At 39.8% G+C, this 23,323-nt stretch overlaps 1 protein-coding gene across 1 annotated transcript in view; it reads left to right on the forward strand.

Annotated features, from left to right (window-relative positions):
• The window catches only part of slc5a10 (solute carrier family 5 member 10), a gene marked incomplete at its 3' end in the record, with an annotated part of 24,750 nt that extends 3,499 nt beyond the window's left edge, over positions 1 to 21,251 (forward strand). Inside the window, exons 7-14 of the mRNA XM_083906312.1 lie at positions 532 to 737; positions 3,887 to 4,022; positions 14,582 to 14,689; positions 14,790 to 14,940; positions 16,084 to 16,252; positions 19,575 to 19,790; positions 20,845 to 20,938; positions 21,058 to 21,251. Coding sequence (XP_083762438.1) covers positions 532 to 737; positions 3,887 to 4,022; positions 14,582 to 14,689; positions 14,790 to 14,940; positions 16,084 to 16,252; positions 19,575 to 19,790; positions 20,845 to 20,938; positions 21,058 to 21,251 — 1,274 coding nt within the window. The remainder of the gene's footprint in view (positions 1 to 531; positions 738 to 3,886; positions 4,023 to 14,581; positions 14,690 to 14,789; positions 14,941 to 16,083; positions 16,253 to 19,574; positions 19,791 to 20,844; positions 20,939 to 21,057) is intronic.
• Between the last annotated feature and the right edge of the window lie 2,072 nt (positions 21,252 to 23,323).

Raw genomic sequence — 23,323 nt, forward strand, 5'->3', positions numbered from 1 at the left:
TAAAGTCAGACATTTATTTATCAAAAGAGTTGCAAAATGAATAGAAAATATAGTCAAGAAATTGACAAGATTAGACATAATGATTTTTATTCATAATAAAATTGTTTTCTGCTTTAAAATTAAAAGATTTTTTCTGAAAATTAAAAAAAAATCAGAAAATTGTATTTTTTTTCTGAACATTTTTAAATAAAAAAAAATCTGAAAATGTTAATGTTTTTCTCAAAATTGTAATTTATTTCTCAAAATCTTAATAGTTTTTCTGAAAATTTATTTATTTATTCTGAAAACTCAAATGTTTTTTCAGAACATTTAAATTTTAAAATATTTTTTTCTCAATTTGTAATTTTTTTTCTCAATTTGTATTTTTTTCCTCAAAATTTGCTGTATTCTTTGAAAAAAGTGCTTTTCCTTCAAAAATAAGGACATTTCTAAGTGAGCCCAAACTTTTGAACGGTAGAGTATATTATCTTCAGAGAGGCAGTTATTATTTAAAGTCGTGTGTTTGTTTTTTGTTGTTTTTTTTACCCACAGCCTTTAATAAAATCGGAGGTTATGGTAATCTGGAGCGCGTGTACAGCATGGCAGTGCCCAGTAAGATCATCCCCAACAGCAGCTGCCACCTCCCGCGTCAGGACGCCATGCACCTGTTCAGGGACGCCGTCACCGGAGACCTGCCCTGGCCCGGCATGACCCTGGGACTCACCATACTGGCGACGTGGTACTGGTGCACCGATCAGGTATATCCTACACTTATATATGTACATAATATAATATTATTCTAACCCTTAGTGGTAAATTGCAGCGGGAATCATACACAACTCCTTATATGGACATCCTGTGTGTGTGTTTATAGGTCACATTTTTTGGTCTTCTTATATGTTCTTGAGTCAACATTAGGATTCATTTTATATTGCATATTTTTTTATTTAAAGGGTAAGTCGTGATAATTTTTCACAAAATATATATTTTTTCTTCTTGGGTGCCAAGGACAGGTATGACCAAAATAACTGTATTTTTAGTTCTTTTATTATTTTCAAATTGCACTTTTTACATTTTAAATGTGTCATCACCTGCTGCTCACTGACTGCTGTAGTTCCGCCAGTGTCCACTGGTTTAGCACTCTGAAGTGAAGTGGAAAAATGCTCATTTTGACCGAATTTCTCACATTCAGGAATGCAGCAGGACTGCACAGATAATGGATTTACTGCAGAATATTCAGTGTTAAACGTTAAAGTGGAAGCAACAGAGATTATGGCTGAACAGAGCTGAACCAGCGTGTTTATTCTCTCTCAATTCGCCGTCATAAACCTCCCGATCTGCAGAGTTCGACTGCTTTGACGACCGTCGCTAAGGTCAAGAACGATAACACGTTTTTAATCATGGACTTTGGTCACTCTACTAACATTGGCTTCATACATCACAGGAGCTCTCTGCAGTAAAAAGAAGGTCAGAGACTCTGTCGTTTCCCTTGTGCCAAACCCAAACACAGCGCTCCAAAACAAACCCTTTTTCAAATCCTAAAAATCTGCAATTATATATTTTTGTTCCGTCTATGCAGTACCTCACTGGGTGTGTTCGCAAAATAGCTTTAACTATTCCGTAACATTTCAAAAATCAGCAAATCTGTGTACAATCTAAATCCAAAAAGGAGAATAAAGCCTCTCAGCTGATATTCAGAGATCGTTATCGCTGCAGGATTCCTAATAATAAAGCAACAGATTGAGCAAGAAAACAAAAAACAAGAGCAACAATCTGTCCTTTTTATTTACAACATTCATGTTTGGCCCCCACGTCAGTGTTAAAGCGTCGCGTTCACCAGCTGCTTTTTACATCATAAGCAATCTAAGCAGTAATCTCACCACCATCATCAGTCCATCAGTAACAACAGTGGCCGATCTTAAGTTTATGTAAACTACTGTTCAAAAGTGTGGGCTCACTTAGAAATGTCCTTATTTTTGAAGGAAAAGCTCTTTTTTCAATGAATATAACACATTTTGAGAAAGAAATTAAAATTTTGATAAAAAAATAAATACATTTGAGGGGGAAAAAAATCACATTTTGAGAAAAAAAAAAAAATTTGAGGGTAAACATTTTTTTGAGAAAAATTTTGAAAAAAAATTGAAATTTGAAAAAAACAATTGAGAATTTTTTTGTTGAGAAAAATGATAAAAAAAAATTGAGAACATTTTTTTGGGAGAAAAAAACAAAATGTTGAGGTAAAAAAAAAAGATTTGAAGAAAAAAAATGTGAGAAATGTCCTTAATTTTGAAGAAAAAGCACTTTTTCCAGGTGTATAAAGGCCAATTTCCAGTGTTCTAATGGTACATTGTGTTTGCTAATGGCGTTAGAAGGCTATTGGATGGTTAGAAAACCCTTGAAAACCCTTGTGCAATGACGTTAGCACAGCTGAAAATAGTTTTATTTAGACTTAAAATCCTTATTTCTAATCTCGTCAATGTCTTGACTATATTTTTTCTATTCATTTTGCAACTCTTTTGATCCTGTTTAGGAAAACACAACAAAAATTGAATAGGTGAGCCCAAACTTTTGAACGGTAGCGTATATGTCCAACATTTTACAGTGTAGAATTCACAACAAATAAAACCTGAGGTAAATTAAGAGTATTTTGTTGCTTCCAGTGGAAATCTTACGCCAGTACGTACAAAGCTGTATCTGTATTAATATCCATTATGAGTCAGACACTAAAAAGCATCCAACAGTCGCGAGCCGTCAACCAGGAAAGTGATATGATATGATATGATACAAAAAACCTCTTTGTTGTTGACAAAGTCAAAATGAAATAGCCCTTTTTTTTTTTTTTTTTTTTCTTTAAACGCTGAGCACCCAGGCTTTGCAAAGCGGAAATGACACGAATGCCTGAGATAGGAAAGATTCCACTTAGGGAGAGTCACCGGTTTCTTAAAATAGTTTGAGAAGTTTGCATAAACAAACGCTGGCGTACGTTCTTAGCTCTACCTCGCATCCTTGTTGTTCTGCGACACCTTCTTCTGCGCCACGCCTCCCCTTGTCCTCAAATTCCGGAAACTGTTCAGTTTTGACAAAGAAACCCCGAGCAGTCCTGTGGGGCCGGCCGGCGGCTGCTGCTGCTGCGTCGTCATGCCGTAGTCCGTCTTCCTGCTGTCCTGGCTGTGGTGCTGCGGCGAGCGGCCGGACCGCTGGGCCGAGTCGGGCAGCGTTTGACCCGGCCAGTAACGGTGTCCTACGATCACTGCCTGTTTGGGCCGTTGGTAGTTTTCCTGTTTGCTGCCGTGCAGTCTCGCGTCACGCTGCGGGGACCTGGACGTCTTGAACAACTGGACAAAGACCCAAAGCACAGGCGGATGAATGACACGTCGTAAAGTCCACGAAACTGCAAACAACTTGCTCATAATCTCAAAAAACGACGAGCGGAGTACCTCAGGGATCTAGCCTAGATACTTTGCTATTCTCTACACTCAAGTCATATATGTTTAAATGGTTAGTAGAGCTACAACTAACTATTATTTTCATTATTAATGAATCGTTTGGTCCATAAAATGTCCATCAGTGTGTGTCAAACCTATAAAATATAATAAATGACGATGTTCTCGAACGTCTTGTTTTGTCCACAAAGCAAAATGATTCAGTTTTAATGATTTCTTTGTTACGTGGAGCAAAGAAACAAGAAAATTCACATTTAAGAAGCAAACAATCTGAAATCTTTTTTTTAATCATGAAAAAAGCTTCAAACCGATAGTTAGCCGATTAGTCATATTCCATTTTTCATAAAAAGAAATTTTGCCACATTTTGCAATAGTCTGACACAACATAAACATACATTTATTTACATTTCTATTTATTGCGTGGTACACTTTATTTTGAAATAACGTCGTCGTTATTTCCGCAGGTGATTGTGCAGCGGTCGCTGTCGGCCAAGAGCATGAGTCACGTGAAAGGAGCGTCCATCCTGGCTTCCTATCTGAAGATGCTGCCCTTCATCTTCATCATCCTCCCTGGTATGATCAGCCGAGCTCTTTACCCAGGTATGTGCGCACACACACACACACACACGCGCACAAACACTGACTGAAGTGAAAACACATTTTGCTACAAAGAAAGGCCATGACATTATGTTTTATTAACAGGTCGTAGCTTGTTTTAATTCCACTGGTACAACACACCCTGTTTTAGCCTAATTAATGTGTCACCATGTGATCATTTCCTGTACAAGGAGTGTCTATAACTAGAACAGCAGAACGGATTGTTTTGGTTGATCTACTAATCAGTGATTGACAGGCAAAACGGAATATCCATCAGTGCTGGTGTGTGCGTGGGTTTGTCAAGTGAACCGTTACGGACAGGCTAATTACGATTAGAGATACACTACTGTATAAAAGTTTGGGCTCACTTAGAAATGCCCTTATTTTTGAAGGAAAAACACTATTTTTAAATAACACATTTTGAGAAAGAAATTAAATTGTTCAGAAAAAAAAAAATTCTAAAAAATTTTCTCAAAAATTTAATCTTGAGGGAAAACAAATTCAAATTTTTTTCTCAAAAAAAATAAATTTTGAGAACAAAAAATGTTTCTCAAAATTAAAAAAAATTCTCAAAATTTTTAATTTTTTTTTGAAACAAAAGAAACAAAAAAATAAGATTTTGAGAAAAACTTTTTTTTTGAGAAAATATTTAAATTTTGAGAAAAATACAAATGTTCTCAATTTTGTTTCTTAAATTTTTTTTTTTTTTCTCAAAATTAAATGTTTTTTTAGAAACAAAATGAGAAACAAAATTTAGAATTTGAGAAAAAAAATACATTTGAGAATTCTTTTTCAATGTCCTTATTTTTTGAAGGAAAAGCACTTTTTAAAAACTTTTCTTAAACGACTATTCTAGCTGCCAACATCTTTTTTTGTACATCTACATATTTTTAATGGAATATGTACATAGGTTGAAAGGTAGTGCACATATTGTTCATAAAATGTTGGGACAGCAACACCTGCATCTACATCAATTGTCCAAGATCACATGACTTCATTCACTCTTGGTCAGTACTAGAGCTGAAACAATTAATTGATTAATCTATTACGAAATTAATCGTCAACTATTTTCATTTTTTCCATGATTAAAAACAAGGTCTCTGATTGTTTTAGCTTCTTAAATGTGAATATTTTCTTCCTCTCTTTGCTCCACATAACAAAGAAGTCATTAAAACTGAATCATTTTGGTTTGTGGACAAAAACAAGACGTTCAAGAACATCGTCATTTCCGTGTTTGACGAACACCGATCAACGTTTTTTAGCATTTTCTGACATTTTATGGACACAACAATGGTTAGTCGCAGCTCTAGTCAGAACTTTCTTGGCTCACCTGTCCGATGTGCCTGTGCGGTGACGGGTGTCTGCGGAGCTCCCTCGACTGGCGCAGGAGGGCGAGGCTGTCTTCCGACTGCTTGGGCTCCCGTAAGTCCAGCATGCTCTGGGAGAGGCGGGCCATCATGTTGACCCCGTCGGCGTGCCGGTGCCCGCGGCCCGAGCCCGTCGTCCCTCCGTTCGTCAGCAGGTCGCCGGGATCCTGCCTCGTGTCGTAGAACTCCTCCTCCGACACGGTGGAGGCGCTGGACGGGTCGTCGTTGGCGGCGCGGTCACAGATGACCTTGGTGCTGTCCTGGCTCCCCTCGTCGTTGCTGCCGGAGTCGCCGCCGGCGTCCCTCGACGTCAGGCGGCGGCGACGCAGCGCCAGCTCCTCCTGCGCTCCGTCGACGCCGGACGACGACTCGTCCATTTTCATCAGCGTCACCTGCGGTTGGCCGGGCTGCTCGGAGAGGGCGGGGTCGACGACCAGTTGCAGCGTGCGACGTTTAGGAACGGGAGGTGCGGGAGCTTGCGTCTCTGGCGCTTGTTGCTTTTCCTTTGGCTGTGAATCAGCGTTAGCGGTTGGTAACGACTTGGGCACGTCTTCACCTTTGACGACGCGCGTGTCCTGCGACTGCGGCTGCTGACTGGAGTCAGTTTGGTCCGTATTTGTTAGAGCTTTGTTTGTTTTCTCTTCAGTTTCTTTGCTGGTTGTATTCGCGTTGTCTGGACTTGTACCCCCGGAGGGATTTTTGTCAGCTTCTGCAGACGCGGGAGGTTGAATCATCGTCAGCGGCGAACTGAAACGTATGGCCTGGCTCACTTCGAACCTCTCCGACCTCTGCAGGTGAACCTGATTGGCCCGTTTCTCGTCCCTGATGTTGATGAAGCCGATCACGTCGCTGGGCGGATCCGGCTCGGGCCACGTGGGCAAGTACGGGATCAGATAAGCTTTCTCCAAATAGGCTAATCCCGGGTGTAGGGCCGGTTCTTCCACGACGTGCTTCAGGCGCCCTTTGGTCGTTTTCAACCCGGTGGGCGTTTTAGCGTTTGAGTTCTGGTCCGACAGCGCCGGACTGGACGAGGTGACCAGGGCGTATTTGGGGTTGATGAGTTTCCGAGCGATGGCGGCCGACACGGGAGCGGGAGCCACCTGGGGCACCGGGTCAGGGACGGGCTCGTCCACCATGGGAACTTTGTTGAGAGACACGCCTTTGGATATGAGGTAAAGGTCCTGGAACTGCAGGTCAAAGGTCTCCACTGCCTGTCCCGTGACCACCGTGATGAGGTTGCGGTCCAAGCGAGAGGACGACCAGGTGAAGCTGGAATAAGAACAGAGACAAAAAAGAGACCTTTGATGTTCCGCGATCAGACTTCGAGCGACGTCACCATTCCGGTTTGTCTTGCCAGAATCAGACTTCGTTCATGTCAACCACTTAGAACTGAAAATGCAGCATAATCATTACACCACACATTTGTACCCTGAAGTCATGCATCAGGACGCGCTCTTTGAACGGTGTCACAAAACAGTTTTCCTTGACTGCCTTGTTGTAGAACAGGGGCTATGACGCGGTGTTTGTCACAACTGTATCTGGGGTTGAAAACAAATCTGAATTTGTATGGTAACGTTCGGAAATCACCGCATTTATTATACGCTACCGTTCAAAAGTTAGAAATGACTTGCTGTATTCTAACAGCATGTCCAACAATCGTGTAAAACTGCCATATTATATAAGTAAAAACGAAACTTAAAGGTGCATTATGTAATAAATCTAAAACAACTGGCCGTAAAATCCTCCTAATATGTCACAGAGACTCAGGAATAATGTTCATATAACAAACTGAACTCACCAACAACAACACTACAACCAAAATATTTGCATTAAGAAAAATATTTTGCAGACTGCAATCATTGCAGTCAGTAGAGTCTCAGCTGCCGAGCAACCACAGCCAAAAAAAACGAAACCTAAAAGACCTCTGTGTTTTGAATTTGAATGTAGTAACCGCCTTTAAGGGACAGGAAATGACATCAGCCACAGAGGCTACTGGGAGCTAACAGCAGTTAGCATTTGGAAAAGTGTCATAAGCGTTATATATGTCATATATAACATGTATCCACTGGATAGATAAATCCTCTGAGGCTGGAAGTTTGTAGGGATGCACCGATCCACTTTTTTTCACTTCCGATCCGATCCCTGAATTTGGATATCTGCCGATACCGATACTATGCCGATATGGATGCTCTGTTTGCTTTAATATTATTATCATCATTTTAATTATACGGCTTTAATAAACTCCTTTATATAGGCAAGTATGATATGTCCGCAGGTCGCGGAGCTGAAGTTCCTGGTTAACTCCTGGTCAATCATTGCTCGCCTGCTAGCTGGCTGTAAACTGTGGAATGGATTTCCTGAACGGAGTCGTGCATCATTGCTCCGCGTCTCATCGAGACACGCCTCCGGGTCAGAACAAACCCATTCCACTTTTTGCAGCTTTTTCTGAACTTTTTCGGATATCTCTTTAGTAGGATCGGAAATTTCCGAAACGTCAATTACGTCTGTATCGGAACCCGATACCGATACTGGATCGGATCGGCCCCATCCCTAGAAGTTTGTGTAGCACTCTGTGCTGCACTGTGGAGCCAAGAATAGAACGGTTTTCGTATACCGTTGCCCTCGCCAGCGCGCCTTTGGCGACTCTAGAGTCCCAAATATAAGGATTACAATGGGTTAAAAAGTTGATTTTGCATAATATGGGACCTTTAATGGGAGACTCAATGAGAGCAATTTTGTAGAAACTCGCTGAGAAGGTGAGGCACGGGCCAAATGTGCTGATTATTGCACATTAAAACATAAAGAACATGTTGAAACGCTCACCTGTATGAACCTGAGATGGCTCTGTCGCCGTCGACCAGGAGAAACTTCTGACTCAGCACCCCTCGCACCTTCTGTGCAGACCGAGTGAAGAACTCCACGCCTCCGCAGCAGCGCACACGCAGATTCTACACACACACACACACACACACACACACACACACACACACACACACATTCATGCAGGAGTTAGTGTTGTGCAAACAAAGCCTCTCGGGGGATTCAGTGCATAGTGGTGAACAAAAGAGAGAGAGGCATAGAGAATGTGGAAACTTTAAAAAAAAAAAAAGGTCTGAGACTGACTCTACAGGTTCGAGCACGGTTCTGCATCTATGCGCGAGCATGCTTATACGACGACACGCCCTGCCAGTGTTTGTCTTCAGCCCTGTGATAAGGGTGTGGCTGTGTGAAATCTCACAGGAGACGCTCGGCCATTCACGTCGTAAAAATGCTCATAATAGCGGCAGAGATGACAGATAAGAGAGGAGCTCAGAGTGAGAGGGGGAGAGGATCTCTATGAGGATGAATGAAAGGGAAACGCGTTATTATCAGTAGAGGGAGAGAGCGTGAATGTCTGTGCCTCCAGTCCAGCTTTTAACATTTTTACTATAACCCGTACTGCCTCGACCAGTTAGCAAAAGGCTGCAGGCTGAAAACCTGTTACGCCTCCATCAACTATGTTCCCTTGACATGTTTACACTAACGTTCAAAAGTTTTGGGCTCACCTATACAATCTTTGTTGTGTTTCCCATTAAAAGTCAGACTTTTATTCATCAAAAGAGTTGCAAAATGAATAGAAAATATAGTCAAGACATTGACAAGATTAGAAAAAATGATTTTGATTCTAAATTAAACTGTTTTCTGTGCAGCAACTAACCAATAGCCTTCTAATGTACCATTAGAACACTGGAAATGGGTCTCTAAAACCAGAAAGGTGTTTTTCCTTCAAAAATAAGGACATTTCCCCCAAAAAAAATTTTTTTTCTCAAAATTATTATTATTATTATTATTATTATTATTATTTTTTTTTTTTAAATGTTAATAATTTTCTCAAAATGTAAATTTTTCTCTCAATTTTTTTTTTCAAAATGTGTTATATTCATTGATTTTTTCTTTAAAAAATAAGGACATTTCTCAAATGTTTTATTTTTTTCTCATTTTTTTTCCAAAATTGTTTTTTCTTTCTCCAAATTTTTAATTTTTTCTCCAAATTTTAAATTTTTAAAAAAATGTTAAACTCTTTTTTCCTCAAAATTGTAATTTAGTTCTGAAATCTTTTTCTCCAAATTTCTTATATTCATTGAAAAAGGTGCTTTTCCTTAAAAAATAAGGACATTTCTCCAAGTTGTAATTTTCTTTCTCTAAATTTTCATTTTTTTCTCTAAAATTTTGAATTTCTTTCTAAAAAACGTATTTTTTCTCAAATTTTGTTAAATTCATCGAAAAAAAAGTGATTTTCCTTCAAAAATAATGACATTTCGAAGTGACCCCAAACTTTTAAACGGTAGTGTACGATGTGGAGCTTTTTAAATAAAGTTTTTTTATCTGTTATTGTATCCTTAAACAATTCAAACCCCCCCCACCCCACCCCTCAGCTTATGAAACACCATCTAGGAGTGCGTCTGTGTACCTTTAAATGTCCACGGTGCATATCAGCTCTGCCACACATGGAAAGAAAGCAGGGCACCGCCGCCATGTCGATGATTATGTACACGGGGACTTTGCGTTTGTACGCGGCGTCCAGCAGGTCTCGGAAGATATCCACGTCCGTAAACACGTCCATCACCACAGCGATGACCTACACACACACACACACACACAAGAAACCACAACATGTTTTTTACTGCACTGGATTAGAGCTGCTGTTATTAGTGTATCATAACAATAAAAACACAGTGAATCCTCAAAAGGAAGCCGGGCCACTCGGGAGAACCGTGTTTGAACAACGGATTCTCCTTAATCCTCAGGGAATAATCTGACAGACACTCCCACAGAGGGTTATTCACAGAGCGGTGATAAAGCGCTAAACACACTCAGCAGAAACGTGTGGTTTCACACGACGCCGTCTATTCACTGCCACAATATCCAGCTTTAGAGCGTGAATCAGCTTCCTTTAAATCAAGAGTTTAGAGGACAGGGTTCCCGGAAAACACGTTCCTGTGACGTCACAGTAACTCGCGTGTTCGAGATCAGACTTGTCAGCAACGCATGTACGACTTGGCACAAGACTTCCGATTTAATTCGATAAAATAATAATCCCTACATTTAATCTACATGGCGTAAAGAGTGAGAGTGAACGAGTGTTGGAGAGGGTGCACAAAAACACTTAGTAATGTTAACAATGCAGTCCAGGCGGCAGCTGACAATTATGTCGTCAAATAGCATCTCGACAATGTCAATAAACAAGAGCGACGCGCACACAAATACACACTGCATGCACATTCTAGGACTGAAAAAAACAAGTTTTTAATGCAACAACGAGAGATAAATGAGCTTAACTCGTGATCGGAATAGCAAAAAATATCCTGTTACGTGTTTAATGAACTAATCATATCACTTTGACTCGATAATAGCAACACAGAGAGTTTTCTCTTGTGGTGTTCGTTTAAAACAATACAGTTGTTTCATATGTAGAGGGATTTTCGAACCTTTTTCTTTTGAGAGAAATATAGTTTTACTTCATGATTAAAGAGTTCCGCGGCTGAGCTCAGCTCTTGGCTTCGCTCCAGCAAATCACAAGACAGAAGTTGAAGGCTTTTGCTTGATGATTAATCGGAGATGAGAGAAGGAAAAAACAAAGTGCCACGAACACAAATCTGTTCTGGAGTGCAGCGCAGCAGGAAGTGAGCGCTGGGTTCAGTTATGTTTACGTTGTTTGTGTTTACAATTGAACTTTAGTGGAGCTATTAGCCTGGGTTATGAGTATATATATATATATATATATATATGTGTGTGTTGATATAAGGTTTACGACTTGTGCAAATATACTTTGAGTTATAATCCATTGTGTGAAAGGTTTCACTGTTTCCTCGTCTTTCGCTTTGGAGCAGATTATTAGTCTGTAAAAAAGTAGGTGCAATGGAAACAGATGAAATAAAAGGAATAAAGAATAAAAGCGTGATTCAGCTTCCTGCTTTTCCCTGCACCAGAAACACGAGGTGCAGTAAAATGTGTGAACTGATGACAAAAAAAAACCCACAACCTATTGCGACAGTAATAAGACGGGAAGCAGACTTCTCAGATCTCGTTTTGGCACGCTATTTGTTTACGCCATCGAGTTGACTCAGAACTTTGATTATTTCTGTTTAATAGCTCCCAATATGTTGCTCATCAACAGTGGACGCTAACACAAATACAGGCAGACCAATAACATGGCACTATTATTCCATTAACTGGTGCATTACTGCTTATATATGGAAGTTTAGTTTGTGTTTGTGCTGCTAATGCAGCATCATTTAATTGAATCTGTACATTGCAAGTTTAAATACTTCTTGAAAGTGACTGAAGACTGGAGAAACTGAACATTTGCCCCCCAAAAATGCATTAAAAAATGTGAATAATACATAATAAGTATGTATTATTCACATTTATAAGTAATACATGAATAAAACAACTTTTTTGCAACTTTTCCCCTCCATCCTCTCCCCCACCTTCTGGGCCCCCGCGATGCTCCTCCGCACCACCTCCTTGATGTGCGTGTGTCCGTCCGTGGGAGGCTGCGTGTACACGGTGACGCGCGTCACCCCGCGGTAGGAGATGGACTCGGGCCAGCCCAGGTCCAGCTCCGCCACGGACGCCTCAGAGCGGTCGGGCCAGTACTGCAGGGACACCTCGCCGTCGCCGGCCTCCTCCCCCGAGCCCGGCGTGACGTTCCCCGGGCCCGGCGTGAGCGGCGGCGGCGGCCCCGCAGCGGTGTTCCCCGGGCCCGGCGTGAGTGGCGTGTCCGGCTTCTGGTGGTGCTCGTGCCCGGGCCGGTAGGCCTCCGCCGTGCGCGCGATCCGCTCCAGCTCCGCGTCCGAGAGGAACTCGCGCACCTCGTTCTCGCGAACGTAGTCCGTGAACGCATCGCGGCCGTTGATGACGAGCTCCTCGATCGCGAGCCGCTGGTTCTCGCTGTAGAAGAACTCCGGCTTGCTCTCGCTGACGCGCCAGTTGACGTGGTGATCGTCCAGACACTGGATCTGGGAGCGCGCCATGGCTCCTCTCCCCCCTCTCCCCCGGGAGACGCGCGGTTCCTCACGATCGAACCTCCAGAGAGTTATTCACGCTCCATGGCGTTTGTATCCCCGTCCCCGCGATGAGTGTGCGATCCTCCGGGTCGTAGTCAGACTCTCTTTCCCCCCCCCCCTCCAGCACCGTGTCACTCAGGTGTTGTCGGAACAAAGCAGCTCCGCCCACAGCCACGCCTCTCACCTGACACTCAGGCCGAGGAGGGAGGCGATAACGGCCGGGTTCAAGCCTCCGCTGCTGCCGCTGCGGTCGCCCCGGGGCCCGGTACACACACACACACACACACACGGGGAAAGCAGCTGTGTCTGTGTGGGTGAGTGAGTCAACACAAGAACAGGAACACAGAGCAAACAACCAGAAAAACGTTAATACTTTTCCGTTTTAAACGTGTTTTAAAGAGCGTGACTCAGCACAAACTGTTCACTTTCTCTCTCTCTTCAGTTGTTCCAAAAAAAAAGAAAAAAAATATGGCAGTTTTTCCGAAAAAAAGACGAGGAAAAAAGTGTCGTAAATCGCATTTAAAAAAAAAAAAAGTTCGAGTTCCACTTTTAAACGTCCTTTTGTCCGCGAGTGTTGTCGCCGCCGCCGCCGCCGCCGGTGCGTTTATGTGTCAGGCAGAGAGAGCCAGGAGGAATCCGGCAACGGAAGCTCGGTGACCGGGTGCCAGCCAGGCGGAGTGTCCGGCAGTAGCTGGATGTGGGAACTCAGGGAGGGGTTAAAGAACTCCACCACCCTCCTCCTCTTCCTCTTCCTCCTCTTCCTCCTCCTCCTCCTGCTGCTGCCTGGACTCAGAGCAAGTAAAAATAAAAAAAATAAAAAAACCTTGTTTTTCACCCTAAGGCCAAATTCTTATGAAACAATGCGATAATAACTAATATATAAAGAATGAAGAGCATTTTTTTTTTTAAAACACTCTTTTCTTCTCTTTCTGAGCTGTGCTCATGTCCTATTTAGGTCATCCAATCAACTTTTTGTGATCGGGTGTTGTGAGTCCATATTTTGTCTAATTCAATCCAACTTTATTTACAAACAGGGTCTTAAACAGTCTTAAATCCAATCATTTGAATTTAAAGGTGCCATATGTAAGAATGTGGCCAAAAACAGAGGTCTTTTAGGTTTCGTTTTCTGACGTAACTTAGCAACCCATGGGTTGCTCGGCAGCTGAGACTCTACCGACTGCAACGATTGGTAGACGGCGGTAGGTGGCGCCACATGCCAAAACATGATTTCAAAACATAAACATGATTTGCAGTCTGCAAAATATATATTTTTAATGCAAATATTTTGTCTGTACTGTTGTTGTTGGTGAGTTCAGTTTGTCATATGAACATTATTCCTGAGTCTCTGTGACATATTAGGAGGATTTTACGGCCAGTTGCTTTAGATTTATTACATAATGCACCTTTAATTAATAAATATTTTGCAGACTGCAAATCATGTTTATGTACAGCTAAGAACAATTTGTGGTTCCAATTTTCCTTCATGTCTTTTTTTGCCAGTATGGATTTGAAATGGGTCTTAAATTGTATTCATTATGGTCTTAAAAAAGTCCTAAAAAGTCTTAAATTTGACTTGTTGAAACCTGCAAAGTGCTGAACATAAGAATAAACAAAACACACAATAAATAAAAGGCATAAAAACAGATCAAATATAAGAAGTAAAAACAAAAACAGACTTGTCATCATGAATAAAAGGAGTATAGAATAGAATGGATGTACTTTATTTATCCCAAACTTGGAAATTAGAGTAAATAAAGTCCGTACATTTCTTAGAATTATAGAATTCATTCATAAAAGGTGAATAATTATCAGATGCATTAACCATATAAATGTCTGTTGTCGTTCTGACACTCTTTTTGGCTCCATAGAACCTTTATAAACGTTCCACCTGGAACACTTTTAAAACCCTTTATTCAGGAAAGGGGTTTTAAAGGGTTCTCCGGATGAAAATGGTTCTTACTGGAACCATTAGTGTTACCAAGAACCCTTGAAAAACCCTTTCTTTGGGAAAAGGGTTTTTCAGAAGCAAATGGTTCCAGGTTAGAACCTCAGCCCTTGCAGAAGAACCCTTTTTTGGAACTCTTATTTCTAAGAGTGTACGCACATAAATAAGACGTTTGACTCTCTTTCGTCCCTTGTGTTTCAGACACGGTGGGATGCGTGGACCCTGAGGAGTGTGTGCGAGTGTGTGGAGCTGAGGTGGGCTGCTCTAACATCGCCTTCCCCAAAATGGTCATCGAGCTCATGCCGAGTGGTGAGAACATGACGCATTTGACACATTCGAAGAGCGCAATCTTCTCTAGTGCGTCGCGTATCGTGACGTGTCGTGCATCCGTGTGCGTCTGTGTTTTGAGGTTTGCGAGGGTTAATGATCGCAGTGATGATGGCGGCGCTGATGTCGTCGCTGACCTCCATCTTCAACAGCAGCTCCACGCTCTTCACCATGGACATCTGGAAGAAACATCGACCTCGGGCCACAGAGAAAGAGCTGCTGCTCGTCGGCAGGTACTGGAAATACTGAAATACTCGCACTCGCACACCTTATGGACAAAAATGTGCTCATTGAAACCTGTTCAAATCACAATTTTTGATGCCGATTTAAGGGTGAAAAACTCTAAAAATGAATTTATGTTTGATATGCATGATGAGGACTGATGTTGGTTTAAAAAAAATCATAATTTTTTTATATGAGCACACTTTGGTGCTGTAACGTGAGTATTTTATGGCAAAAATGCATATAAACAAATGTTTCTGCTAATCTTTCACATTGTACCAGCCTGCAATAATACAGTTTGCGTGAAGTATACGTCAGCGTTAGCGCATGCCGCGTTTCCATGACGACTGACCGGAAAAAGATGACGTCATGTTTACCTCATGTTAACGCGACTCCCGATTGTTAAAACTAGTCTCTAAAGTAACGCTAACCTTTAAAAACAAAGGCACATATACACAGTACACAGTACACAAGTACCCTGGTTATTTGTAGCGCTGCTCTTTTCATTTCATAAACAAAGCGCTCCAGTTTGACTAGGCGCTAAAGGCGCTAGCGCAGCTAACGGAGCTAACTGGACTCCGTTACCGCGACACGTAAACATGCCGTCACTTGCCAGTTAGTCACCATGGAAACGCGGCATGCGTTAATGTGCGCTAACTTTGACGACGCTAACCACTGATAACGCGTTAGCGTGCCCACCGATAAATGAAAGTAATTCATTTACTGTGTTTTTTTGGACCATAAAATGAAGGTGCATCATTTTAATTTAAGAAAAAAAGAATGCATTAATATATGATATATGGAAAGGACTGATGTTTGTTTAAAAAAGGTGCTAACGCAGCTAACGGAGCTAACTGGCAAACGCGTCTGGACTCCGGTACCGCGACACGTAAGCATGACGTCGCGCGCGTCTTTTTTTCTAGTCAGTCGTCATGGAAACGCGTCATGCGTTTATGTGCGTTAACGTTGACGCCGCTAACCGTCGTTAGCGTTAGCGTGTCCAGCGCTAATTGAAACTAATTCATTTATTGTGTTTTTTTGGACCATAAAATTAAAAAAAGAATGCATTAATATTTGATATGTATGGAAAGGTCTGACGTTGGTTTGAAAGCAATAACAAAAATCCGAGGGTCGCATCTAACCATTGGTCGCAGGATCGTGACGGTGATCCTGGTGGTGGTGAGCGTGGTGTGGATCCCCATCCTTCAGTCGGCAAACAGCGGCCAACTGTACGTTTACATCCAGTCTGTGACGAGCTACCTCGCGCCGCCCGTCACGGCCGTGTTCACTCTGGCCATCTTCTGGAAGAGGACCAATGAGCAGGTATGTGTAACACACACACACACACACACACACACACATAAGGACAATCCCCCCAAAAAGTCAGTATTTAAAGATCTAGTCATACATTCTTAGAAATAAAAAGTGCTAAGTAGAACCATATTCTTGGGCTTGTCCTCATAGGAGAAGCCTTTTTGACTGTTTGACATGTTGAGAGGATTTTGGCAAATTACCGTGACGCTCAGTTTGATTGACAGATCCATTGATAGACCTGTTTTCAGGTTCTGGAAACCAAATGACTCAGAAGAACATTGTACGGTGTTGTGCTGTTCTATTAGCCTTTATTAGCCTTTATTAGCCTTTATTAGCCAGTTAAGTGCAAACAGCCCTTGCTGTGTGTGTGTGTGTGTGTGTGTGTTTGTGTGTGAGAGTGAGAAAAGTTGGTGCATTGTTTTCTATTTCCTCTGCAGGGAAAACCGTGAACACGTTGCTCTTTGAAAAAAAACAAAAAAACAAAATGAAGCGATTGTTTGCCGTCTATAAAACAGTTAGTGCAGGTGAGGGGAAAGTGTGATTATTAGAAGTCTGAGATAACAGCGCTGAGATAAAGAGATAACAAAGCCTGCAGGAAGAATGTGAATAGACTCCAGGGCAAGTAAGGACCAGTTGTGTGTGTGTGTGTGTGTGTGTGTGTGTGTGTGTGTGTGTGTGTGTGTGTGTGTGTGTGTGCAGCATTGAAAGCCTGTTTTATTCCAGCAGCTCTTGGGTGTTGCCTGTTCTCTGCTGGCATGCTGCTCGGCTGCTGAAGGCAGACGTTCTTCCTCCAGCTTTTCTTTTCACAATGAAAGTGTTTTTCCTCTTTCACCGTGAAGCCAAAGTTATGTCTCTGCAACAAGCAGATGGTGGATTTACCTTTTTTTTTTTTTTACCTTTGACATTATGACCGTGCACGTTGCAGTGAGTTTGCAATGATTTAAAAAACCAACAAAAAAAAACATCATATAAAAGTTTTAAATAAATATTTCCCCATGCTAGAAGCATGGCAATAGCTTGTTATCTCATAGTCATAATTTTAACGTATCTCATAATTTCGACTTTTTATCACATAATTTCGACTTTTTATCACATAATTTCAACTTTTTATCACATAATTTCAACTTTTTATCTCATAATTTTCGATTTTTTATCTCATAATATGACTTTTAAGCTCATAATTTCAACTTTTTATCTGATAATATGACTTTTTATCTCATAATTTCGACTTCTTATGACATTATTATGACTTTTTATCTCATAATATGACCTTTTATCTCATAATTTCAACTTTTAATCTCATAATATGACTATTTAAGCTCATAATTTTGACTTTTTATCTCATTATTATGACTTTATCTCATAACATGACTTTTTAAGCTCATAATATCGACTTTTTATCTCATTATGACTCTTCATCTCCTAATTTTGATTTTTTTAATCTCATAGTACGACTTTTTATCTCATAATTTCAAGATTTTTTTATCTCATAATATCGACTTTTAATCTCATTTTTATGACTTTTTATCTCATTATTATGAAGTTTTATCTCATAATTTCAACTTTAACTCATAAAATCGACTTTTATGAGACTTTTTCCACCTATGGAACTGTCAACAACTATTTGAAGGTTTACCATGAAAAAATAGTAATACATGCATATTCATGTGCACCTCAGCATAACTTCATGTGCAGAAAAACACCTGCAAACTCAAAACCCAGTAGTCCAGTTTACTGCTAATGAGCAAAGTTACCTGCACACTAAACCATGATGGTAATAAAGGTAAATTAATTCATGTATAAAGTCATATGTGGATTGAAGTTATTGAGACGTCCAAAATAAATCACTTTAATATCAACTCACAAACACAGACACAAAGCAGTGCTAACAGTATAAGGCTGTGTAATCATTTTACAGAACGCTCCACTTTAGACTCATTAAACGGGTGATAATCACGGGTCATCGGCGCTGTCACGCCACAGGTGTGAGCTCTTCTGTTTGCTCAGATAAACGCGGCGAGCTCAGAGCTTTGAGCGTCGGCGCGGCGTTGACTGACGGGGTCAAAGGTCAGACTGTTACTGTGCAGGATGTGTCACACGTGATGATCCTCTGTGAACCAGGCGCTGAAGACTTATTCAAACAAACACATGAAGTCATTAGTGTCGTCATCATTAAGCACACACTGTTTACAGAGGAACATTTGATCATGTAAATGTACAATCGCCTGGAGGAGTGAATTGGCCACAGAAAACAACAACAACAGAGAAATGTTGAGAAATTACTTTTTGTCTCATAATATGACTTTTTAATCTCATAAATTGTGACTTTTTATCTCATAATTTCAACTTTTTGTCATAATATGACTTTTATCTCATAATTTAGACTTTTGATCTCATATTTATGACTTTGTATCTCATTATATCCCTTTTCATCTCATAATTTCGACTATCTCAGAATATGACTTTTTATCTCATAATTTCAACTTTTTTATCTCATAATTGTGACTTTTTGTCTCATAATTTTGACTTTCTATCTCATTATATGACTTTTTATCTCATAATATGACTTTATCTCATACTTTTTTCTTTTTGTCTCATAATTTCAACTTTTTATCTCATAATTTCAACTTTTTAATCTCATTATATGACTTTTTATATCACAATTTTGACTTTTTATCTCATAATTTTGACTTTTTATCTCATTATATTACTTTTTATCTCATAATTTCAACTTTTTATCACATAATTTCAACTTTTTAATCTCATTATATGACTTTTTATCTCATTATATGACTTTTTACCCATAATTTCGACTTTTTATTTCATTACATGACTTTTTATCTCATAATTATGACTTTTTATCTCATTACATGACTTTTTTTTATCTCATTATGACTTTTTATCTCATTATATGACTTTTTATATCATAATTTCGCATTTTGTCTCATAATTTTGACTTTTTATCTTGTAATTTTGACTTTTTATGTCATAATTTCACATTTTTACCTCATAATTTGACTTTTTATCTCAGAGAAGAGAGAAATGTTTTTTTTGGAGGAACAAGAAGGAAAAATTGGTAAATTACAGGTGTTTTGTGTGTGTTTTTTGTGTGTTGTGTGTATGTTGTGCGACACAGGCTGATTGTTTTCACACGTGTAAAGTCAAACTGCCTCGATCACATTCTTAAACAAAGGCTCGAATCAGAAGAAGACAAAAGAGTTATTTGTGTCACCGCACGTGTGTCGTCAAATATGTTGACACGGCGCAGGCGTGGTGGGAAAGTGAGAGTGATAAAGTAAAGTTGTGTGTGTGTGTGTGTGTGTGTTTTCAGGGTGCATTCTGGGGCCTGATGGTGGGTTTGGTGGTGGGCGTGTGTCGCATGGTGCTGGAGTTCGCCTTCCCGCCCGCCCGATGTGGCGTCGTGGATTCGGCGCCCGCCGTCTTGCGCAGCGTCCACTACCTCCACTTCGCCATCCTGCTCTGTGGACTCACCGCCGTCGTGGTGATCGTCGTGTCGCTGCTCACGCCGCCGCCCAGCCCCGAACAGGTATGCACACACACACACACACACACATACACACACACACATACACACCAGGTGGGAGGGGCTTAGGACAGGTGAGCGTCCATCTCAAAACGTTTGTTTTCAAAGAATCTCAACTATTTTTCTTGCTATCACATCTGCAACAGCTTTGACCCTTTAAAGTGAATGAAGGCCGCGGGAGTAAGACACAACTACTTATATGGACATCCTGTGTTTATAGGTCACATCATAACGCTTTATATCTCATAATATCGACTTTTTATCTCATATCAACTTTTAATCTCATAATATGACTTTTTATCTCATTATTATGACTCTTTTTTTTTTATCTCATTATGACTTTTTATCTCATAATTTTGACTTTTTATCACATTATGACTTTTTATCTCATAATTATGACTTTTTATCTTATTATATCACTTTTTATCTCATAATTATGTCTTTTTATCTCATTATATCACTTTTTATCTCATAATTATGACTTTTTATCTCATAATTATGACTTTTTAGCTCATTATATCACTTTTTATCTCATAATTATGACCTTTTATCTCATTATATCACTTTTTATCTCATAATTTCGACTTGTTTATCTCATAATATGAATTTTTAGCTCAAATTATGAATTTTTATCTCATAATATCACTTTTTATGTCATAATTTCGACTTTTTATCTCATAATATGACTTTTTAATCTCATACTTATGTCTTTTTTATCTCATTATAACACTTTTCATCTCATAATTATGACTTTTTATCTCATTATATCACTTTTTATATCATAATTTCGACTTTTTTAACTCATAATAAGACTTTTTATCTCATAATATGACTTTTAGTTAAAAGTATGAAGTTATTTAACTCCATAAAATTAAGTTTTGCTGTTGTTTTTTTTGCTGATTTTTTTCCCTGCCTCTAACCCTTGGATCTTTTGTGTAGAAGCTGTTTTTTTTGTTGAAGAGTGGGTTTTATTGTCATGTATGTGGGCGAATGAAGGCTGCAGATTCACAGCTGCTGGTTATTTCTGTCAAAATCGACTTATTTCCTCGTCTTCCAGCTCTGTAACCTGACATGGTGGACAATCACAGAGGAGCCGCAGAGGGAAATTCCTCTCCAGAAAGTGTCCTCCGTCAGCCACCGTAGCTCCCAGGGTAAAATTCCAGCACTTAAACAATAAAACCAGACATCATGTGATAGCCAGTTATAGTCTGACTAACTTCCTGTATCTGCTCTGCTCTGTGTGTGTGTGTGTGTGTTGCTGCTGCTGCAGGCTCTGGGCCAAATCTGCGGATGACATGTGGTCAGAGGGTGGGATCCTGCGTCTCGTCGGTGCAGCGCTCCAACCAGGCCGCGGCGCCCAGAGTCCCCACTCTGAGGGAGAGCGTGTTCTGGTCCAGGTTCTGCTGCGCTAACGCGCTCCTGCTGATCGGCATCAACATTTTCCTCTATGCATACTTTGCATAGCGCGTGCACGGGAAAGAAAGTGCAGAAACAAAAACGTGTCTGTGCTTGAAAATGGCACCGCGTCGTGTTTCGCAACGTCAGAAAACACCCAGAGGTTTTTATTTGACATCTGTGTCCACATTTGCATCGAATTACACCGGGATTGTAAATAATGGAAAACACATGTCGTGTTTTTTTTTTAACCGTGAGCAGCTCAGGTTCACTGTTAACACGTTAAAATCACTATATCACTATTTATTATTTTACGACTGCGCGCCCCACTATCTCATCTTGGTTTATTCATTAAACATTTCTAGCGTATTTGTTGTCACAAGCAACAAGAATATTATTAATTTCCTCTTGAATTAATCTGCTAAAATGCTTTATTACAGTGTTGTTTTGTCTCAGGAGGTTTTGTGAACCTTAAGTTGTTGTTATTGTGTTCTTAACTTTTTAATTAATTGACTGTAGCTATGTTTTAATTGCCATAAAGATGTTAAACGTGATCTGTTTCCATGCAGTTTAATCTCCAAAAAGCATCCACAGTGCATTTATAGAATACATTTATGTATACGTAGAAGAATCTTTTTTATTATAACATCGATGTTACTGCGAATTTAAGTATTAATAAGTGCACACGCTGTCTGTAATAAATGTAAAGATGTACGCGTCCCCAGCTTCATGTGGTCATTCTACGTAAAAACGCATCCTATCATATCTAAATCAGTGTTTCCCAACCTTGGTTTTAGATGTTACCCTGCTTCAAAAACACCCGATTCAGATGAAACATTACATTTTTGACAAGAAATTGATGAAAGTTGAAACATAACATTTTTGGGGGGAAATTGAAAAAAGTTGAAACATTTAATTTTTTTTTTTGAAATATTAAATTTTTTGGGGAAAAAATGACAAAAGTTGAAACATAACATTTTTGAAAATATAAATTGACAAAAGTTGAAACATTCAAAAAAAAATTTAAATTTTTTTTTTTACAAAGGTTGAAACATTAATTAAAAAAATTACAAAAGTCGAAACATTGAATTTTTGATTTATTTTTTTTTTTACAAAAGTTGAAACATTCATTAAAAACTGACAAAAGTTGAAATATGACATTTTTGGAAAAAAAATTTGAACAAAAGTTGAAACTTGAAATTTAAAGTTAAAACTTAAACTTTTTAAAATTTGAAATCAAATTTTGAACAAAAGTTTAACTTTTTTTTTTTTTTTTTTTAAATACAAATGTTTGTTATTAGGCTTCTGCAGAGCTGGAGATTTATCTGAATGAGGCGTTTTTGGAGCAGGGCAACATGTCCCTGAGGACCAGGGTTGGGAAACACTGATCTAAACTCATTTGTGTTCTGTGCAGTTTATTAACATTTCCTACATGTATTCCTTACAGGTGGCTGTTGTTAGCTGTTGTGTTGTTGTGTTGTTGTGTGTGCAATCGCAGAAAAATTCAGGCTCTCCTAAAAATAAATAAGCACTTTCAGGACGAAGCATCTCTCTGGAATGATGCAGCTGCAGCTCTGAAACTTACGTGAAATCACAGCACAAATATGTGAACACCATCTCTGTGAAGAGGTCGACTTTGATCAGGTGGAAAACAACAAAGTAGAGAATTAGTTTAAGTAAAGAAGGTAAAAAGTTGTGTTTCTTAGACTTCTATGTATTTCACCATTCAATTCCACAAACAAACACACGGTGGCAGCACTGAGCGGTAATCCGTGTATACTAACGAACCTGTATCTATCTATCTATATATATATATATACATACAATAAGATTGACAGCACTGTCAGCCAATCAGAACCGGCAGAACGCCGGGACAGCCAGCACCGAGGGTCCTAATGTCCGCTATTAGAAACGCCCGGAATGATTTGACTGTAACACAGGAAGTCCCTCTGACCGGCTACAGCGTTGTTTTTCGCTGTAAATATCAACTTTTGACGGTAAAATATCAAAGGTAAGAGATTCCTGTTGTCTTTTTTTTTTTTTTTTTATCTCTGTGGTGTTTTGGTGTCGACTGTTGTGACTCATTTATCCTCAGAATGTGTGGAGTCTCTGTGTGTTCAGGATAGCGTGTCGTAGCCTAG

Source organism: Microchirus variegatus (genome assembly GCF_963457635.1).
Source record: "Microchirus variegatus genome assembly, chromosome: 19".
Lineage (NCBI taxonomy): Eukaryota > Metazoa > Chordata > Actinopteri > Pleuronectiformes > Soleidae > Microchirus > Microchirus variegatus.